General features: G+C 40.0%; 1 protein-coding gene across 3 annotated transcripts in view; it reads right to left on the bottom strand.

Annotated features, from left to right (window-relative positions):
- Positions 1 to 18357, bottom strand: part of MCCC1 (methylcrotonyl-CoA carboxylase subunit 1) — a 62398-nt gene that overhangs the window by 1501 nt on the left and 42540 nt on the right. For all 3 annotated transcript variants that reach the window (XM_007195357.2, XM_007195358.2, XM_028162104.2), the window contains 6 exons: positions 16313 to 16422; positions 14321 to 14537; positions 11846 to 11932; positions 6614 to 6663; positions 3520 to 3657; positions 2116 to 2223 (listed from right to left, as the gene is read on the bottom strand). In XM_007195357.2, the coding sequence (XP_007195419.2) occupies positions 2116 to 2223; positions 3520 to 3657; positions 6614 to 6663; positions 11846 to 11932; positions 14321 to 14537; positions 16313 to 16422 (710 nt within the window). The remainder of the gene's footprint in view (positions 1 to 2115; positions 2224 to 3519; positions 3658 to 6613; positions 6664 to 11845; positions 11933 to 14320; positions 14538 to 16312; positions 16423 to 18357) is intronic.

The raw sequence follows: 18357 nt of genomic DNA on the forward strand, positions 1-18357 counted from the left end.
CAAGATCCTTTTGTGTTTTCATGATATACAGACAAGACATATCACCAACAGGGAAGGACTGACTACAGGCACACCTCGTTTTATTGCTCTTCACTTTTATTGTGCCTCACAGATATTGCTTTTTTTTTTTCTTTTTAAGAAATTGAAGGTTTGTGGCAACTCTTCATCAAGCAAGTCTATGGGTGCCATTTTCCCAACAGCATTTGCTCACTTTGTGCCTCTGTGTCACATTTTGGTAATTCTTGCAAAATTTCAAACCCTCTACAGTAAAAAGATTATGACTCACTGAGGGTTCTGATGATGGTTAGCATTTTTTAGCAATACAGTTTTTTTATTGTAATTTTTATTTTATATTGGAGTATAGTTGATTACAATGTTGTGTTAGTTTCAGACACACAGCAAAGTGATTCGGTTATACATATATCTAAGTATTTTTTAATCAAGGTATGTACATTTTTTTTAAGACATACTGCTATTGCACACTTAACAGGCTATTGTGTAGTATAAACATAACTTTTATATGCACTGGGAAACCAAGAAATTCATGTGACTTGCTGTACTGTGGTGGTCTGGAAACAAACCTGCAATATCTCTGCTGTATGCCTGTACTACACTTAAATGTTTTCACAATAGGAAGGGTGGAGGGTCTTGCCTGGTTTTCTAGTTTTTAGGTTGTTTAGGATAGTGTTTCAGGTCTTTAGGGCCTTGTGTAGTAAATGCATAGACAATCTTCATGTGAAAGAATTAAACTTACTGGCAACACAGAAAAATATCTCTATTTTCCTTTTTTCAAGTATAAATGAACTCATATATCCCATATGGTTTTACTGTCTTCTTGGTTTACATGGTTATCAAGTAGTTTTCAGAAACATCACGCAGTAGAGTTAGGTTCTAAAGTCAATGTGTGCAGTCAAAACTGTGAAAAATGAGAAACATGTCTGAGAGCCCCACAATCACCCAATGCTGGGTGATAACTTTAGTAGCATTTAATGAAGTCAATGATCTGGGTTTAGGTCAGTTATGGGGGAAAAAAGTGCATGTTTAAAAGTACACCCTGAGTAGGGATGCCCATATTACAAGAGGCCTGTGGGAATTGAGACTGAATGAGTGAAAGGCAGGTCCAAGTCCCTCAAGTCTGTTGCCCTTCTGGGGCAAACATTTCCAGACAGGAATGGTGGGTGAAATCACTCACACTATTTAAATAGTTGTTTTCTTCTTTTATTTATGGGTACCAAGAACATACAGTTGAATTTTTATGACTTAAATGCATTTAAGGGGACTCTACTATATGTAAGTATATAAAAGGAGACTACTGATCTACCACCATTGGAAGTTATATCAGTATGGATCTCAACTCTGAATATATGCAGCATTCAACACCAAACCACATTGTTCTTCACCAATACCTTTCAAATTTTGGATAATGCTTGGTGAATGTTCCATTTTAATCATATAAAGACAACCTTGATTATCTGTACTTTGATGGAAATTCCCACTTCAAAGAAGTCTTTATCATAAATTAGGTAAATGGGGACTTCCCTGGTGGTGCAGTGGTTAAGAATCCACCTGCCAATGCAGGGGACACGGGTTCGATCCCTGGTCCGGGAAGATCCCACATGCCGCAGAGCAACTAAGCCCGTGCGCCACAACTACTGAGCCTGTGCTCTAGAGCCCGGGAGCCACAACTACCAAGCCGGCACGCATCATCCAGTGAAGCCCGTGCGCTCTAGGGCCTGCACGCCCCAACTACTGAGCCCGTGTGCTGCAACTACTGAAGCCCGTGTGCCTAGAGCCCGTGCTCCGTAACAAGAGAAGCCACTGCAATGAGAAGCCCGCGCACTGCAACAAAGAGTAGCGCCTGCTCGCCGCAACTAGAGAAAGCCTGCGCGCAGCAACGAAGACCCGACACAGCCATAAAAAAAAAAAATTAGGTAAATGGTATTTTCACTGTAATATAGAACTTGAATCTATAATAGATCCTCTTGTTTTCTTGAAATGGATGCTTTCCTATGAGCAAGATTTAGAGAGGGGGAAAAAGAATATATACAAGAAAGTTCAACAAAGACATTTATTAGGACTTATTGTACATCATTCTGCATACGTTCACATCATTACCTTTTCAACAGTTCCAGTCATAGGAGCTACGGCACCTCCTTGGGTTCCTTCTGAGCTCACTGAAGACAAGTATCTGGGGACTGGAATGCCAATCTGAATACTTCCATCCTATAAATAGAAATGATATTTATGGGATATATATTTATAACATAAATCAGAAATGAAATTAAGATCACTGTAGTTTTACTAATAGACCTGAGGTGATGATTATTTTCAAACTATTTGTTAAATATCAGTCATTTTTAATACCAGGGTTCTAATCTAGCTTTGTACCTTGAGCAATTTACTAAACCCCTCACTCTTGGTTTCCCACTGTAAAGAAGTAATGGCATACATGCCTCACAGGGGATTAAAAGAATTAAAGTATATAACTGTCGGTAAAAGACAGCCACTGTCTGGAAACCATTTTTAGTAGCAACCCCACTATAAGGTGCTTAGTCTAAGCCAGGAACTCTTCTTAACAACTATATGTATATATAATGTCATTGATGGTCCCAACAGCCTTATGAGTTGGGTACTGTTATTTATTTATTTCTGCTCATAGATGGGAGAACTGAAGCCTAGAGAGTTTAACTTGCTCAAGGTCAAGCAGATGCTGGCAGGGCCAGGATTTGAACCCAAGCAGCTTCATACTCCAGAACCCATGCTCTTCACCACTCCACTCTACGGCCTCTGCCGTCATATTGTTCTAGCACATTGACTAGGGCAAGAAATGCCGGGTAAAATGAGATAAACCTTGACTCCAAGTATGTAGTTTAATTACTGGAATACTAAAGGCATCTCATCACAAAGGACTGTGGTCTGGAAGATGGTTCCCAAATGTGAGAAGACTCTGAAGAGGCCACAGTATATTTGATAATCCATTCCCTTTCTTCGCCCATGCAGAACACCAAGGTCTCCTAACAAGCTCCTAACCAAATCTATGCCAAGCCTACCCCAACGATCCTTTGACTGCCACGAGACCACCACTAACCCCACCCACCTCCCCGATAAGGAGTATCCGGTCCACAGACTCCTCCTGCAATGGTCACCCTCCCAAGTCCCCAGGATTCCCAGTGCCAGGAGGATGGTGATTGGGGGAAGTTTTCAGGGGCCTCAAATCCCTGAGAGAACACTGCCCCCTGAGCAGGGAGATTCGCTCTGACAAGAAGGGGGTAAGGGTGTTTGAGAATTAAAGGAAGAAATGGATATGTGTCTGTCAGTGAGAATCTGTGAGAACAAAAGGGATGAATGGAGAAATAGAGAAGGTGGAAATGTGACAAAGAAACAGACTGAAAGGGAGACAGAGAAAAGGTCACAGCAGTGAGAGAAGGAAGCAGGATCTTTCTACTATCTCAGTGGAATACCTCTGGTCAAGCAATTTTCTCCCAAACTCCAAGTGTTATTATAAAGAAAAGACACTACCATGGAAAATAGGTAAATAGTGTTTTCCAGGATAATCAGCTTAGTTTTACTAGCAACTCCATTAACAGAAGATTTCAGGTAAGTGCAATCTCCCTCACTGCAAAGATCACCAAGGACATGGAAAGTTTTATCTTCAATCTGAAAAAACAGAAAAATAAGATCCTTAAAATAAAATAAATGAACAACCCTACAGAATTAAAGTCAAAATCAATTCTTTACTAGTAAGTTTCAAAAGGTAATAGGTAAAATGTTTTTTTTAAAAGTCATGTAGGAAATTTCCTCCTAAGATTCATAAACAAAATACTCTAGAAAGAAACAGCAGTAAGATAATAAAAGGAAAAAAAAGTTATAGAACATATCTATAGCACCATACTGCTACAGATAAAGGTTCATTTAAGAATAGCAATAAAAAAGTGAAATAGAAATACAGATCAAAGTAAGCAAAATTATTAAAATTCAGTTGAGTATATTACATGTTAGTACTCATTTCTGAGTACCCAAAGTCAAATTTAGTTTTACGGTGCCAAAGTTAGTAACGAAAAAAGCCAGAACCCCATAATTAGATAGATTTCACCAACATATAGATCCAATTCATGGGTTTCGGTTATGATTTAAGAAGATAAATTAGCTGGAGATTGACCACAATTTTCTTACTCTGAGAGAGAGTACCGAAGAACAGATTTCACACTTAATCTTCCAAGGAAGCTGACAAAAGGACATGAAACCTTTCTGTTTAAAAGGATGTTTTCTCATATACACACTCAAGAAAAAGATTTCCCTTACACACAGAAAATTCATTTAAATCTTCTTTCTTTATTTTTCATTTCAATTCCCATATTAGTGTCAGAGTCCTGTGGCTATTCTTTTCAAATATATTATGTAGGCTAAAGTGAAATAGGTCACACTGCAGTATTTATACATGGTTCTCAGCTATCCTAAGTTAAAAAATATGACATTTTACTCTGCTTTGTAACCTACTAAAACAGCCATTTGAATGTTTGTGGAATTCTCAGGACATAAAGGTTAGACTGGGAACAGTTTTGTTTAAAGATCTACAGAAGCACATCCTAAGTTCGTGAATGTAGTTCCATGAGCAGATTAGAACAAATCTGCAATTTAATTTACCATTTACCAAGGGATAAGAAGGGGTTCCTAAACCAGAGGTACCAATATGAATTGCAACTCTCACATACTAAAGTAAGTAGATTTCCCATCATCTATCTGAATCTCAGAGAAAGAAAACCAATGTGTCTCAAAGCGTTGGGTAATTTAAAGCACATCATTGATAAATTCATTTTGCAGAATTTGAAATCTCTTAGCTCATACTAAAAATGATTTATTCTATTCTCTGAATACTTACTATAGGAATTTGGTTGAGTTCTCATATTGTTTTTTAACCCTTTTAGCATTTCATTTTGCCAATATAATGGACTTTTAAAAATTGAGGTCTATCATAAAAATTTTGACTAGAGATTCTTAAAGTATGACCTGTGGATCCCTTGGGGTCCCCAAAACCCCTTTAGGAGTTCCACAAAGTCAAACAATTTCATAATAATATAATGTTATTTGTCTTTTTTTACCCTCATTCTCTCAAGTATACAGTGGAATTTTCTAGAGATTGCAGGACACGTGATAATGTTATTGCTCTGATGGCTAATGGAATGTGTGCTTGTAATAATCTTTTCTCCGTTTATCCTGCAACTCAACAAAAAACCCAACCCGGTTTTTAAAAAAAGGCAAATAATTTGAATAGACATTTCTCTAAAGAAGATAAACAAATAGCCAATCAGCATACGAAAAGATGCTTAACATCATTAGTCATTATGGAAATGCAAATCAAAACCACAGTCAGATACTACTTCCACACATGAGGATGGTTTCTTTAAAAAAAGAAAAACAACAACAACAAAACAAAACAAAACAAAAAAACTCACCAGAATATAATTGTTGGCAAGGAAGGATATGGAGAAATTGGATCCTTTGTGCACTGCTGGTGGGAGTGTAAAATGGTACAGACGCTATGGAAAAGAGTATGGTAGTTCCCTCCAAAATTAAAAAGAGAATTACCATATGACCCAGCAATTCTACTTCTTTGGGTATACGCCTAAAAGAATTGAAATCAGGGTCTCGAAGAGATATTTGTATACCGATGTTCACAGCAGCATTATTCACGATAGGCAAAAGGTGGAAGCAACCCAAGTGTCCATTGAAAGATGATAAATAAAGTGTGGTATATACATATAATGGAATATTATTCAGCCTTAAAAAGGAAGGGAATTTGGACATATGCTACAAGAACAGAAGGACCTCAAAGACATTATGCTAAGTGAAATAAGCCAATTACAAAAGGAGGAATGCTGAATGATTCCACTTATATGAGGTACCTAGAGTAGTTAAATCCACAGAGACAGAAAGTAGAATGGTGATTGCTGGAGGAGGGGTGGGTGGAGAAGTGGGAGTGGGCTCTTACTGTTTAATGGGTACAGAGTTTCAGTTTTGGAAGAGGAGAAAAGTTCTGCAGATGGATGGTGGTGACGGTTGCACAACAATGTAAATGTATTTAATGCCACTAAACTGTACACTTAAAAATGGTTAAAATGGTAAATTATATATTATGTATATTTTAAAAATGTACATTAAAACAATAATAATTTTTTTCTCAGTGTAATTTTCTAAATGGTAAATATTAATAGATGTAACTAATACAAACAAAAGCTCTTAGGGGAGTCTCAATAACTTCTAAGAGTGTACAGAGGTCTTGAGACCAAAAAATTTGAGAACTACTACTTTAGATATAAATACATTCACATAATTTAGGGGCTTGTTACATGTCTGATTCACAACTATTATTATTATTTTTTTTACCAATCTTTTATTCTTAAGGAACCCCACAGCCAAACTGAATAAATAATCAGAAACTGTATAGGGGGTAATTTCTCCAAATTCGTCTGAAATAAAAGCTCATGACATTCTCCTAATTATAGTCATAATAATCAATGGCTTAAGAGAAAGTAGAGAGTTAAAAAATACTCTACTTAGTATGACAGAGATCAGATTCAGCTCTGAGCTGTAGAACAAAACCAAAAAGGCTTACCTGCATGCTATGTGACCCATCACGGTTATATGTTACAGCTATGGCTACATCTTTATGGAGAAAGGGGGGAAATTGAAGAAAAATTAGAAGACATTCATTTATTCAGTAACTGAGATTCTGAAAACCTCACTTTCAACCTAAGGATAACTAGTTGTTAGGGATATCAACATCTTTTAACTCCCTGACAATAAAGATTAAAAAAATTTAAAAATCAGACAGGTTTCAATAAAGGTGAATTTCAAACTTTTCTTTTTTAAAACTGGAGTTTTCGCTCTTTTAAGTTTATAGGATATTTCAGATACTTTCCCCTCAACAAGAAAGGCTGTAGTGTCATAGTAGAAAATGTAAGTAATTGGGAAAAGAGAAGTTCTGGCTTAAGACCCAAATCTGCCATCTGTGGCATGATCACCTCTGTGATCTTGACTGAGTCATTTAAAATCTTGCTTTTCTGATCCATTCTGACCCATCAACTGGGTATGAGAATGTAAATGATTAAATAAATGTGAAAGTGCAGACTATACAAATATAATATATAATACATTTATATCATTATGTGAATACAGAATAGGTTAAAGACTATCCTAGGAGATGGAAATTTTGTGGGGTAGAGAATGCAGACCAAAGTCATTTCATCTACTCCTGACACATCAACCAGCATCTTGATGCTGCCAGCTCAGATCTGTTTCCAGCCTTGACCTTCCTTCTCCAGAACTCTAGTTAGTCACTCCTAGCAGGATCCTCCATTGGCACTTTAAAATAAACATGGTGGAGCCAACAAATCACCTCCCCAGTCCGCCTGCCTTCCCTCCTGACCTGTGAGCTCCATGACTGACACCATTTTCCTTGTCATCCAGGTTTATAACCTATCATTCTTGCCTTCTCCTTCTCCTTTGCTTTCCACCTCCAAGAGTCACCACAAAGCTGCCAAATTCTTCCCCTGGAGGACCTGTCCTCTACACTTCCTCCTGTCCATTCCCGTCGCTCTACTCTGATTCAGTCCCACAGCTTCTGGCCTGGCTGCCTCCAAAGAGGTCCTTCCAAAACTTCCTGCTTCCTGTCTCAACCGTTCCAGCCGATGCTGCCTAGCATGTCCCCACCACATTCAAAATACTTGGCCTGGTATGGAAGGCACCAAACTCCCAGTCTTGTTTCCCACTATTCTTCTACATAGCCCTGTGTTCCAAACAAAGGGGAAAATGGGCCAATTAATATTCTCCATATGTGCCTCTAGCCTTCCCCACAATTGTGCCTCTTTGCTCATGCTCCTCCTTCACACTTTGCTGGTCCTAAGCCCACCAACCGACACATCACGCTCACTCGCTGTCCTTGGGAAGAGTCTGTCTAGGTGTTATGAATTCTCTCCTCTGAACATTAAGACTTCAGCATATAAAACACCATTATGATTCTCCCCTCATCCAGTTTTATATGACAGTGATTTCTCTCTTTATCAGTTGTTTTTAAAAATTGCAAAAATAGGACTTCCCTGGTGGCACAGTGGTTAAGAATCCGCCTGCCAATGGAGGGGACACGGGTTCGAGCCCTGGTCCAGGAAGATCCCACATGCCACAGAGCAACTAAGCCTGTGCGCCACAACTACTGAAGCCCATGCGCCTGGAGCCCGTGCTCCGCAACAAGAGAAGCCACCGCAGTGAGAAGCCTGCTCACCACAACTAGAGAAAAGCTCACGCGCAGCAACAAAGACCCAATGCAGCCAAAAATAATAAATAATTAAATAAAATAAAATATTTTTTAAAAATTGCAAAAATAAAAATATTCACGAAAGTTAAATACTGAAGTTCATAAACTAAAAAGTCCCCTCTATTGCCCAGATGTACTACTATTAAACATTTAATGTGTGAATCCTTTTAGATTTTTTCAAATGCACAAATTTATATTTTTCTTTTATAAAAATAGGATATTCTTATAATATTGTTCTGCAACCAACTTTTAAAAATTAACATGTGACATACATATCTATTTTGTTCTTTTCATAGTAGCAAGGGGATAATTTAATAATGATGATGATGATGATAGCTATTGTTTATTGACTGCTTGCTCTAGGTCATTCAATGAGCTAAATGCTAATGAGCTAAATGCTTTATAGGTGTTGCCTCATTTAATATACTCGACAACCCAAGGAAGTAACTGCCAGCACCATCCCCATTTACGGCTGAGGACACTAGATGCTTAGAGAGTGTGACTTGCCCAAGGGTCACAGACAAGAGGGGAGCGGAATTCAACCCATTCAGTCTGACTCCAGGGCCTGCATTATTAACCACTACACCATCCGTCTTGCCAACATATACACTTCTCCTTGGCCAAATGGTAAATTTCTTACATCTTTTTTTCTCTTCTTTACATTACTCAGAATATCTGTTTTTTCAAAAACTTTGTACTGAATGTATGAATGAATGAAACTTTCCCCCTATATCTTACCAATATATTTAAACTTTCTTATAAGAAAATACATCCAATTACGCCAGATCAGTTTTCTTTCAATTTATAAGATATGAAAAGAATTTAACTGACATGAATGCCGAATGAATCATAGTAAAGGACTTCCCTGGCGGCTCAGTGGTTAAGAATCCGCCTGCCAATGCAGGGGACACGGGTTTGATTGCTGGTCCGGGAAGATCCCACATACCGCAGAGCACCTAAGCCTGTGCGCCACAACTACTGAGCCTGTGCTCTGGAGCCCAGGAACCACAATTACTGAGCCCATGCACCGTAGAGCCCACACGCTGCAACTACTGAGCCCACGCACCACAACTACCGAAGCCTCTGCGCTCTAGGGCCCACGTGCCGCAAATACTGAGTCCGCATGCTGCAACTACTGAAGCCCGCGCACCTAGAGCCCATGCTCTGCAACAAGAGAAGTCACTGCAATGAGAAGCCCACGCACCACAACGAAGAGTAGCCCCTGCTCGCCGCAACTAGAGAAAGCCCACACGCAGCAACAAAGACCCAATGCAGCCAAAAATAAAATAAATAAATTTTTTAAAAATTAAAAAAAAAGAATCATAGTAAAGACATTGTCAGGAAAACTCTAAATTCCTTTATATATTATAGGGTAACTGAATTTGTTCCTCCCTCCTCTAGGTATCTCTTGACCCCCACAAGAGAACCTTAAACATCCTCTTATAAATTTAATATATGTTTAATATCCTCTTACATACTTAATAAAGTATATAAGTTTAGCATGGTGTAGTGTTAGGTAAGCACATGTACCCTGGAGCATGGGTTCAAATTCTGGCTCCACCAATTAGTTTTGGTGTGACTTCAAGAAAACTATTAATCTCTCTAAGACTTGGTTCTCAATTTATAAAATTGACACTAATAATAACACTGATCTCATTGGCCTATTCTGAAAATGCAAATGAAATAATCCATGGAACGTGCTTAACAAAGTGTCTGATATATACCAAACACTCAGTAAATCTTAGCCATTATTATTGAGGGTAGGGCAGGGTTCTGTGAAACATGGTCATAGTAACAAAGGAAGATTATTTTTCAAGCCCTGAATATTTAAAATGCTGGGTCGTTCTTACTGAGAACATTAGGAGTTGGTTCTACTTTAGATTCACAAATGCTTCTGGGCCCTTAGACTTCCTGTTTGGAGCACTCTCTTATTCAACCATGGTCACTACTGATTAGCATATATTAGAGACTCACCATAACATTCTGAAAGCTGTTATATTCAGACCTGGATTATTGTTGAAAAACACTACCAAAAGGATGTAGTGAACAGCATGCATATTGGTTTTTCAATTATATATTTATTTACTTTAAAAATTAAAAAAAAAAATCCCCAAAAATGCAGCATAATTCAAAACACTGCTCAGAGCCTTAGTGAAGATCCATGCCAAATTACAGTTGGCTCATCTGAATTACAATCACACATGTAATCTTTCTGTTTAGTTTAGGATGAAGAGGTCACTGAAACTTTGCTGCTGATACTTGTGTTCATCATATAGGAGTCTCGAGTAAGATACTCCCAGATTTTGGAGGCTGTTTTTTAGGATGAAATGAATAAATACACCAGTATAAAATGGATAGGTTAACCATTTGCAGAATGCTACTTTATAAGGGATGTTTGCAAACTTTCTTTCCATGTACTCAAGGCACTTAGGGCAATGACCATCTAGGTTCAGAATGAAAAAAATACCTAAAGAGCTATAACCCAATCAACTTCTGTGAACAAAGAATCTTTTAATAAGTGACTGGATATCTACACAGAGTTGAGGTACAGAAAATCCCACTCTGTCTGGGGCAGAGGGCGCTGTGATGAGCTGGCAGGAGCATTCTGTTCTACATGTAGAATGTAGGCACATTCTGATAATGGAGTTAGCACAGCTCATTGACACCTCACATTTAAGGTCATCCAGTCCTCCCAGCCCTGACTCTGCACCCATCTGGCTTGCCAGGCAAACTGTCCTGCAGCAAGAGGGATACAGCCATCTGCTATCACAGGATTCTGGTTCCTCTGATACACTGTTCCAGCCATAAGTTTATAAACCACCTTCTGGCTTAGGTTTCAGCCCTTCCTGACTTAAGTTACAATAAATCAGGCCCCCTCCTGAGCCTATTCAAATTAGTTTGCAATCAAAACTCAATTTTCCACTGGAAAAGTGGTGGAAATAGCACAGGGGCCAAGGTCAGAAAGACTGGGTGCCAGTCTTGGCTCTGCCACTTACTAGCCTTGAGTAAGTTTTACTGCACCTCCCATGCCTCAGTTTCACCACCAATAGGTGGGTAAAACAGTGACTCCCCTTCATTAACGCTGCCTGAGCACTGGGCAATCCTTCTTCCCTGGAGTAGTTTTGGTTATTGTTTTTCTTCTTTAAAAGTCATACATGCTCACTGAAGAAAAACTGCAAAGCAAAGAAAGTACAAAGAAGAGGCGGAAAAAAGACTGCCTCAAATCCCACCATCCAACGGTAATCTCACTAATGTTTTGTCATATTTCATTTCAGTCATTTTGCTATGTACGTTTTATGACATATTTAAAAAATATTTACCAAATATAGAAAAAGTGTAAAAAAGAAAAAAAATATCATTAACTCTACCACCCAGAGCCAGTCAATTCTATTATTTTAGCATGCTTCCTTCCAATGTTTAGGCTAGGGATCTTAAAAAATGTAATTGATAGTGGCCAGACTGAATCCTTCTTTTTCAGGTAAATGTGCTATATTTCTATGAAGCACATGCCTCTTTTAATAAAACATTACTTACTGTTTTTACCATCCCTAAGAGTCATGTTTCTGGTAAAACAGATATTCAGTCTTCTTCCACTGCTGGATACAAAAGGAGAGTATTGATCTAGAAAAAATTTAAAATTCAACAACAAATTAATGAACATCAAGCTTACTAACAGGGGTTTCCCTGGTGGCGCAGTGGTTGAGAGTCTGCCTGTCAATGCAGGGGACACGGGTTCGAGCCCTGGTCTGGGAAGATCCCACATGCCACGGAGTAACTGGGCCCGTGAGCCACAATTACTGAGCCTGCGTGTCTGGAGCCTGTGCTCTGCAACAAGAGAGGCCACGATAGTGAGAGGCCCACGCACCGCAATGAAGAGTGGCCCCCGCTTGCTGCAACTGGAGAAAGCCCTCGCACAGAAACGAAGACCCAACACAACCATAAAAATAAATAAATAAATAAATAAATAAAATTAAAAAAAAAAAGCTTATTAACAAAAGAAAACATAAGCGGTCCTATATTGGCAGCTCAAATGTGTTTTCTTTGTTCTATTCACTGCTTTAAATTTATTAAAAAAAAATTTTTTTTAAGCTATTTTTTCCTTTTTTTCTTTTTTTAATATTTATTTTTGCCTGCCTTCGGTCTTAGTGGCGGCACGTGGGATCCTTCGTTGCAGCCCGCGGGCTTCTCTCTAGCTGTGGCACGTGGGCTCCAGAGCGTGCGGGCTCAGTAGTTGTGGCTCGTGGGCTCCAGAGTGCATAGGTTCTGTAGTTGCAGTATGCAGGCTCTCTAGTTGTGGCGCGTGGGCTCAGTAGTTGCAGCGTGCAGGCTTAGTTGCCCCGTGGTATGTGGGATCTTAGTCCCCTGACCAGGGATTGAACCCACGTCCCCTGAATTGGAAGGCAGATTCTTAACCACTGGACCACCAGGGAAGCCCCCTCATTGCTTTAAATTTAAATTAGATACTTTCATTTACGGCTCAGGAAATTTTATATGAAAAAAATCCCAGTTTCTCTTGAAAATCAGAATATTTGCAGCCTCAACTCTCATCCTCTGGTGACGTAAACTGCACAGTGGTCACCCTTTTTGACAGGACAAACGCATTCCAGGTCACCCAAATCCTCACCACTCACTATTTTTCTTTTACCTGGCCTCTTTTACTCTTCTCTGTTACTGGTCCACCCCAGACATTTGTGTGTTCACCCTCTGTTAGACAATATCCAGGAGCTACAGAGTAGCTAAATTGAAGCAATTTATTCTGAAACTCCTCACTGTGCTTGTTATAAATTTTAAAAAGGAAAGTGAGAGTAAGAGGACACTCCATTCTAAAAATGCTAAGTCCAGGCTTAGGAATACCAGATGGGGTATAGTTAGATGCATTTATTTAATGTAAAAGGACCAAATGAGGACAGAGCACAGATCTCCAAATATAGTTATATATTTTAAGCTTTCAATGTAACTTTCTTGAATGAATCTAGAGATTAAAGATCCCAATAACAGGATCCTATAATAATATAATAATCCTAATAATAATGAAGGGATAAATGGATTCACTTTTTTCTTTTTCTGTTTGCTCCAAAGATCAGAGATAGCCTGAGGAAACATTATGGAGCAAATTTGGGAGAGCTCAGATTTTGCCAATTTAGAGGGAAGAACTTCTTAACGGAGAACTGACTGAAACTGTAATTAACTAACGAATTTTCATTATGAATTTCCAGCTTTCTGAGGTGTTAGAAGGCTGGGCAACAACTCAGCAGGGGTGCTGAAGCAGGGATGCACGCGTGTGGCAGCCAGGATGAATCTGTCAGCGTCCCCCCCGTGCCCAGATTCTATGATACAGTGAAGTACCTAGGTGTCTAGCTAGTCAGAAATTTGATCACAGAATAGAAAAAGAGAGGAGGAACTAACTCAGCAATAAATCATGGGTAACCCAAGGGAATCTGAGCATCTCTGGCGCTCTGTCTTTAGTCTCCAGGACCAAGGAAGTTGCTGCAGGTACAGAGGATACAACAAAGTAGACCACAAAGAGTGGTGAATAAAAGAAGTTGGAAGGAAATGAAAAATAAATTAAAAAAAAAAAAAAGTTGGAAGGGATATCAGCATGAGATGCGGGGAGAACCGGTGTTTGCTTGAAAATAATTCCTTCTCTACATTATGCTGTTAGGTGATGAGTTAAGTTATATTTAATGGGTTAAAGGGTGTTGATGGGCGCATCCATGTTACGTGAGGAGCTCTACTTCACACTAAAAAACACTTTAGCAGAGGAAGGTGTCAATCACTGACAGAAGAAAAGGGAGGTAGGAGTGGCATAAAGAAAGAAAAGTGGGAGTTCCCTAGTGGTCTAGTGGTTAGGATTCTGGGCGTTCACTACTGTGGCCTGGGTTCAATCCCTGGTTGGGAACTGAGATCCCATAAGCCGTGTGGCACGGCCAAAAAAAAAAAAAAAAAAGCATGTTCAATGATTATTCATAAAATCTTGATAAGCAGAAGAAAGAGAAAAGCATTCCGTACCTTGTGTCTGGATTTTGAAAACATCAGTCATAGCTTTCTCTTTAAGGATGAGCCCCAGAGCTGCCTGGCATAAAAATTCTTTGGCTGTGGTCTTCCGATGGGGCAACAGTTCTTTGCGGTGCTGAGGGATGAAATCAGTGTGCACATTCCCAGCTTCAAACTCTGGGTGGCCAGACAGTTTGAGGAGGAAGTCAATGTTGGTGTGCAGCCCAACAATCTAGGGGAAAGAAAAGCCGATGTCCCCAGTGAGTGGGGAAAACAACATATTCAGAAAAACATTTCTATGGCATATGCTCTTTCTACTAAGTATTTTCTACTAGGAATAACCCTCAGGAAAAACAAAATAAAACGAAAAAACCCACTTCATCATCACTATACATCTGCACACAACACTATGTAATTTACTATGATGAAGACAATGTAGGAAATGGTGTTGGGTAGGTAGCGTGGAGACGTTTAATTGACTCAGGTTAGGAAAGCAAGTAAACGTTAAGAAACTTAAATGAGATTTACTTGCAAGATATCGAAGACTTGCCGCTCAGAACACACCCATGAAATAGGAAAACCGCAAACAGAGTAAGATTGCTGCACTGGGGATGGGTAGGATTATACGACCTGAAAAGAGCTTCCTTCCAACACTAAAATCCAACTTTGACACACTGATATAAAAATTTAAAAAGGTATAAAATTAACCCAAATCCACCCAATAAATGGGATCCCGGGCAAAACTGCTATCTGAGCCTTGGGTTCATTCATTCATTCACTCATTCATCCATTCATTCATTTATGTTATAGCCATTTACCGAGTGCCTTTTATTTTATTTATTTATTAAAAATTTTATTTATTTATTTATTTATGGCTGTGTTGGGTCTTCGTTTCTGTGTGAGGGCTTTCTCTACTTGCGGCACAAGTGGGGGCCACTCTTCATCGCGGTGCGCGGGCCTCTCACTATCGCGGCCTCCCTTGTTGCGGAGCACAGGCTCCAGACACGCAGGCTCAGCAGTTGTGGCTCACGGGCCTAGTCGCCCCGTGGCACGTGGGATCTTCCCAGACCAGGGCTCGAACCCGTGTCCCCTGCATTGGCAGGCAGACTCTCAACCACTGCGCCACCAGGGAAGCCCCCTACTGAGTGCCTTTTAGGTGCCAGGCCCTGACCTGGATACTGCGGACACAGTGAGGAACAAAACACAGTCCTTGCCTCCACAGAGCTTACATTCAAGGGACAGATGACAGCAATATCTATAAACAAATATCTAATATAATCTCAGGTGATATGAAGAGAAAGAAGGCTGGCTAAAGGAAGAGAGAACAGCAAAGGGTTCTGTGGGGTGGCCTGGAAGGACTCTGAGGGTCACAGTGAGCAGGGCTGAGGACGGTGAGGAGGGAATCATGTGCGGGAAGAATATTCTGGAAAGGAGAACGGGAACACATGGCCGCATGCTGGGTGTGTCTAAGGGGTAGCAAAGAGGCCAGTGTGGGTGGAGCCACAGAAAAAGGAGGTTTGATCAAATTCACGATATATAATAATTTGAATATCACAGGTTAATAAGAAGTCCTTCTATGAAGCTAAATCAATGTGGTACGGGACTTACTGCACCAAGGAAATGAATGGCTACAGAAAAGCAACAAAATCTTTCAAATGGGTAAGACTGAACATAATTATCTTCCTTCACAGAAAATAACACCAGACTGTAGGCCACACGCGTGTCGTGGCCTCATCTACAGGATGAATAGAAATTTCATACTGAGGTCAACACTGATGCTGATAGTTTTAGTCTTGCAATCTTTCTTTTCTAGCTGAAATTAAGAAGTCCTCAAACTCTATTCTGACCCATAGGAAATTCTCCCACGTGAAATTATTCTGTTCGTGACATATGGGTAATTGGAGGAAATAAGTTGACAAGGACAAAGCTGACCAATCGTAACAGTCACGCTTGGCTGTAGAGATGCAGAGAACAACAGGGCCACTGACACGGCCCCAGGTCACTCACACTGTACTGTCGAAGGCTGTACCTCAGTTTCGTCAAGGCTGCCTGGCGATCTGCAGCCCACACAACCAGCTTTGCAATCATGGGGTCATAATGCACTGAAACTTCATCTCCTGAAATTGAAAAACCACAGTAACCAAAGTTAAAACTTAAAGAGAGAAAGTATGATAAGTAAGACATTCTCCTGGGGCTTTATGTACATTTCACACTTAATCCTCACAAACTCCTCCACCACAGATATCCTTACCACCATTTTATTCATGAGGAACTGAGGCTCACGGGGGTTTAAAAACAGAAGTTGTTAAGGAGGGTGTGGCCATCCAAGAGCACCACGCCCCAAATAGTCATTCAATGACACACAGGCTGGTTTTCCCCATCCTATCTTCATCTGAACCTTCGTTTCCCTTATCATTTTAGGAAGTCAGTACAAACTCCCTCTACCCTCTCATATCACAATCACTTCTGTCCTTGGCATTTCCTTCCCTCCACCCCCTCAGTTTCCTCATCAGAAAAAAAAAGGACAATAATTCCTCTATCCTATATGCTTGTTGGGAGGATTGACAATCAAGTGCCAAATGCCATACCTGGCAGAGCTGATAAACAAATAGCAGCTGTCATTACCGTGGTGACCGGAGTCTCAGAGAACAAGAATGTGAACCACGCACATCTCACTGGTTAGAATGGTTCAAGACAAAAGGATGTGGTGTGTTACACAGAATACTGTTCTAGGACCTTTCTGTGATTTTGACAGGCCACTGGACCCCTCTGAACCCCCGAGTCTTCATCTGTAGAATCAAGGGGTTAGATCACACTCCCTTATCCACCCATCCATCCACCCACCCACCTACCAACACGTAGTGAACACCTTCTAGGCCTAGGCTTGAGGAAAGTCCTGCAAATATAACATAGAAGACACAGTCCCTCTCTTAAGGCTCTTATAGTCTAATGGAGAAGCTAGACAAGGAGTAAAAGGTCATCAGAAGATAATATAAAAGGGCAATGCCCAAGGTGAATACACAAGGGACTCAGGGAACACAAAAGAGGGGGGTTGGGGGAAGCTTCCTGGACTAGATTATCCTCCTCAGTGCCAGGATGTGAATCTGGGAGTCTGTTTTAGAATTACATCTCTGTTATCCTTTGAGCACCTTTATTAAAGTATATTGCAAGCTTTGCTTGCCTCACAGAATTCTTTTTTTTTCTATTGCAAGTTCCCTCTTCTCTCTATGATGTGCCGCTGATATGAGAAAATTTACTGACTACCAAATCTTGCTGTGGGTTAGCCAGAACTCTCAAAATGCTGCCAGTTTATCATTAAGAAGTCCTCATTCATTTTGGCTTTCCAGACCCTATACAATTTGCTCTCATTCTGTATCTCCAGCCATATCTCCAACTACTCACTGTCCTGAACCCTTTTCTCCAGCCACGTATTTTCTCACAGTTCTTCGAACACATCTTTAGTTAAACCCTCTTTTCTTCACTTTTCTGATGTGCTGTTATATCTGCCTACTCAAATCCACTCCAGACTTCCTCTTAGAAACATGTCCTGATTATACCAGCCTAACATAACCTGTTATTCCTGAGAATTGTTGTATTTTATCACTCACCATCTGTATAACTTCTCTGGCAACTAAAGTTAAGGTGGCAGTAGACAGTGGTGGCTCAGAGCATAAAACCTGGAGCCAGAATGCCTGGGTCTGAATTTTGGCTCCAAGGGTGACCTTGGACAAGTCGCTTCTCTGTGCCCTGGCTTCCTCATCTGGAAAATGGGAGTGATAATAACACCTATTCATAGGGTAGTTCTCATAGTTAAAGGAGCCCAGGTAGAAAAATCACCTAGAACAGTGCCTGTACATAGTAAGTGCTAAATAACTGTTATGACCATCGTTATTAATCATACGTGAATCGTGATAGTTCTTGCACTGTCATTTTTTTACTTTTCTTTCTTTAATTTATTACTGTTTAGCTTGCACTAAATTTATTTATTAATTTTTCAGCTTGACTTTCACTACCTCGAAGGCAGAGTGCCTTGGACATAGCAGTTATCTGTC

The sequence above is a fragment of the Balaenoptera acutorostrata genome, chromosome 4, assembly GCF_949987535.1.
Source record: "Balaenoptera acutorostrata chromosome 4, mBalAcu1.1, whole genome shotgun sequence".
Lineage (NCBI taxonomy): Eukaryota > Metazoa > Chordata > Mammalia > Artiodactyla > Balaenopteridae > Balaenoptera > Balaenoptera acutorostrata.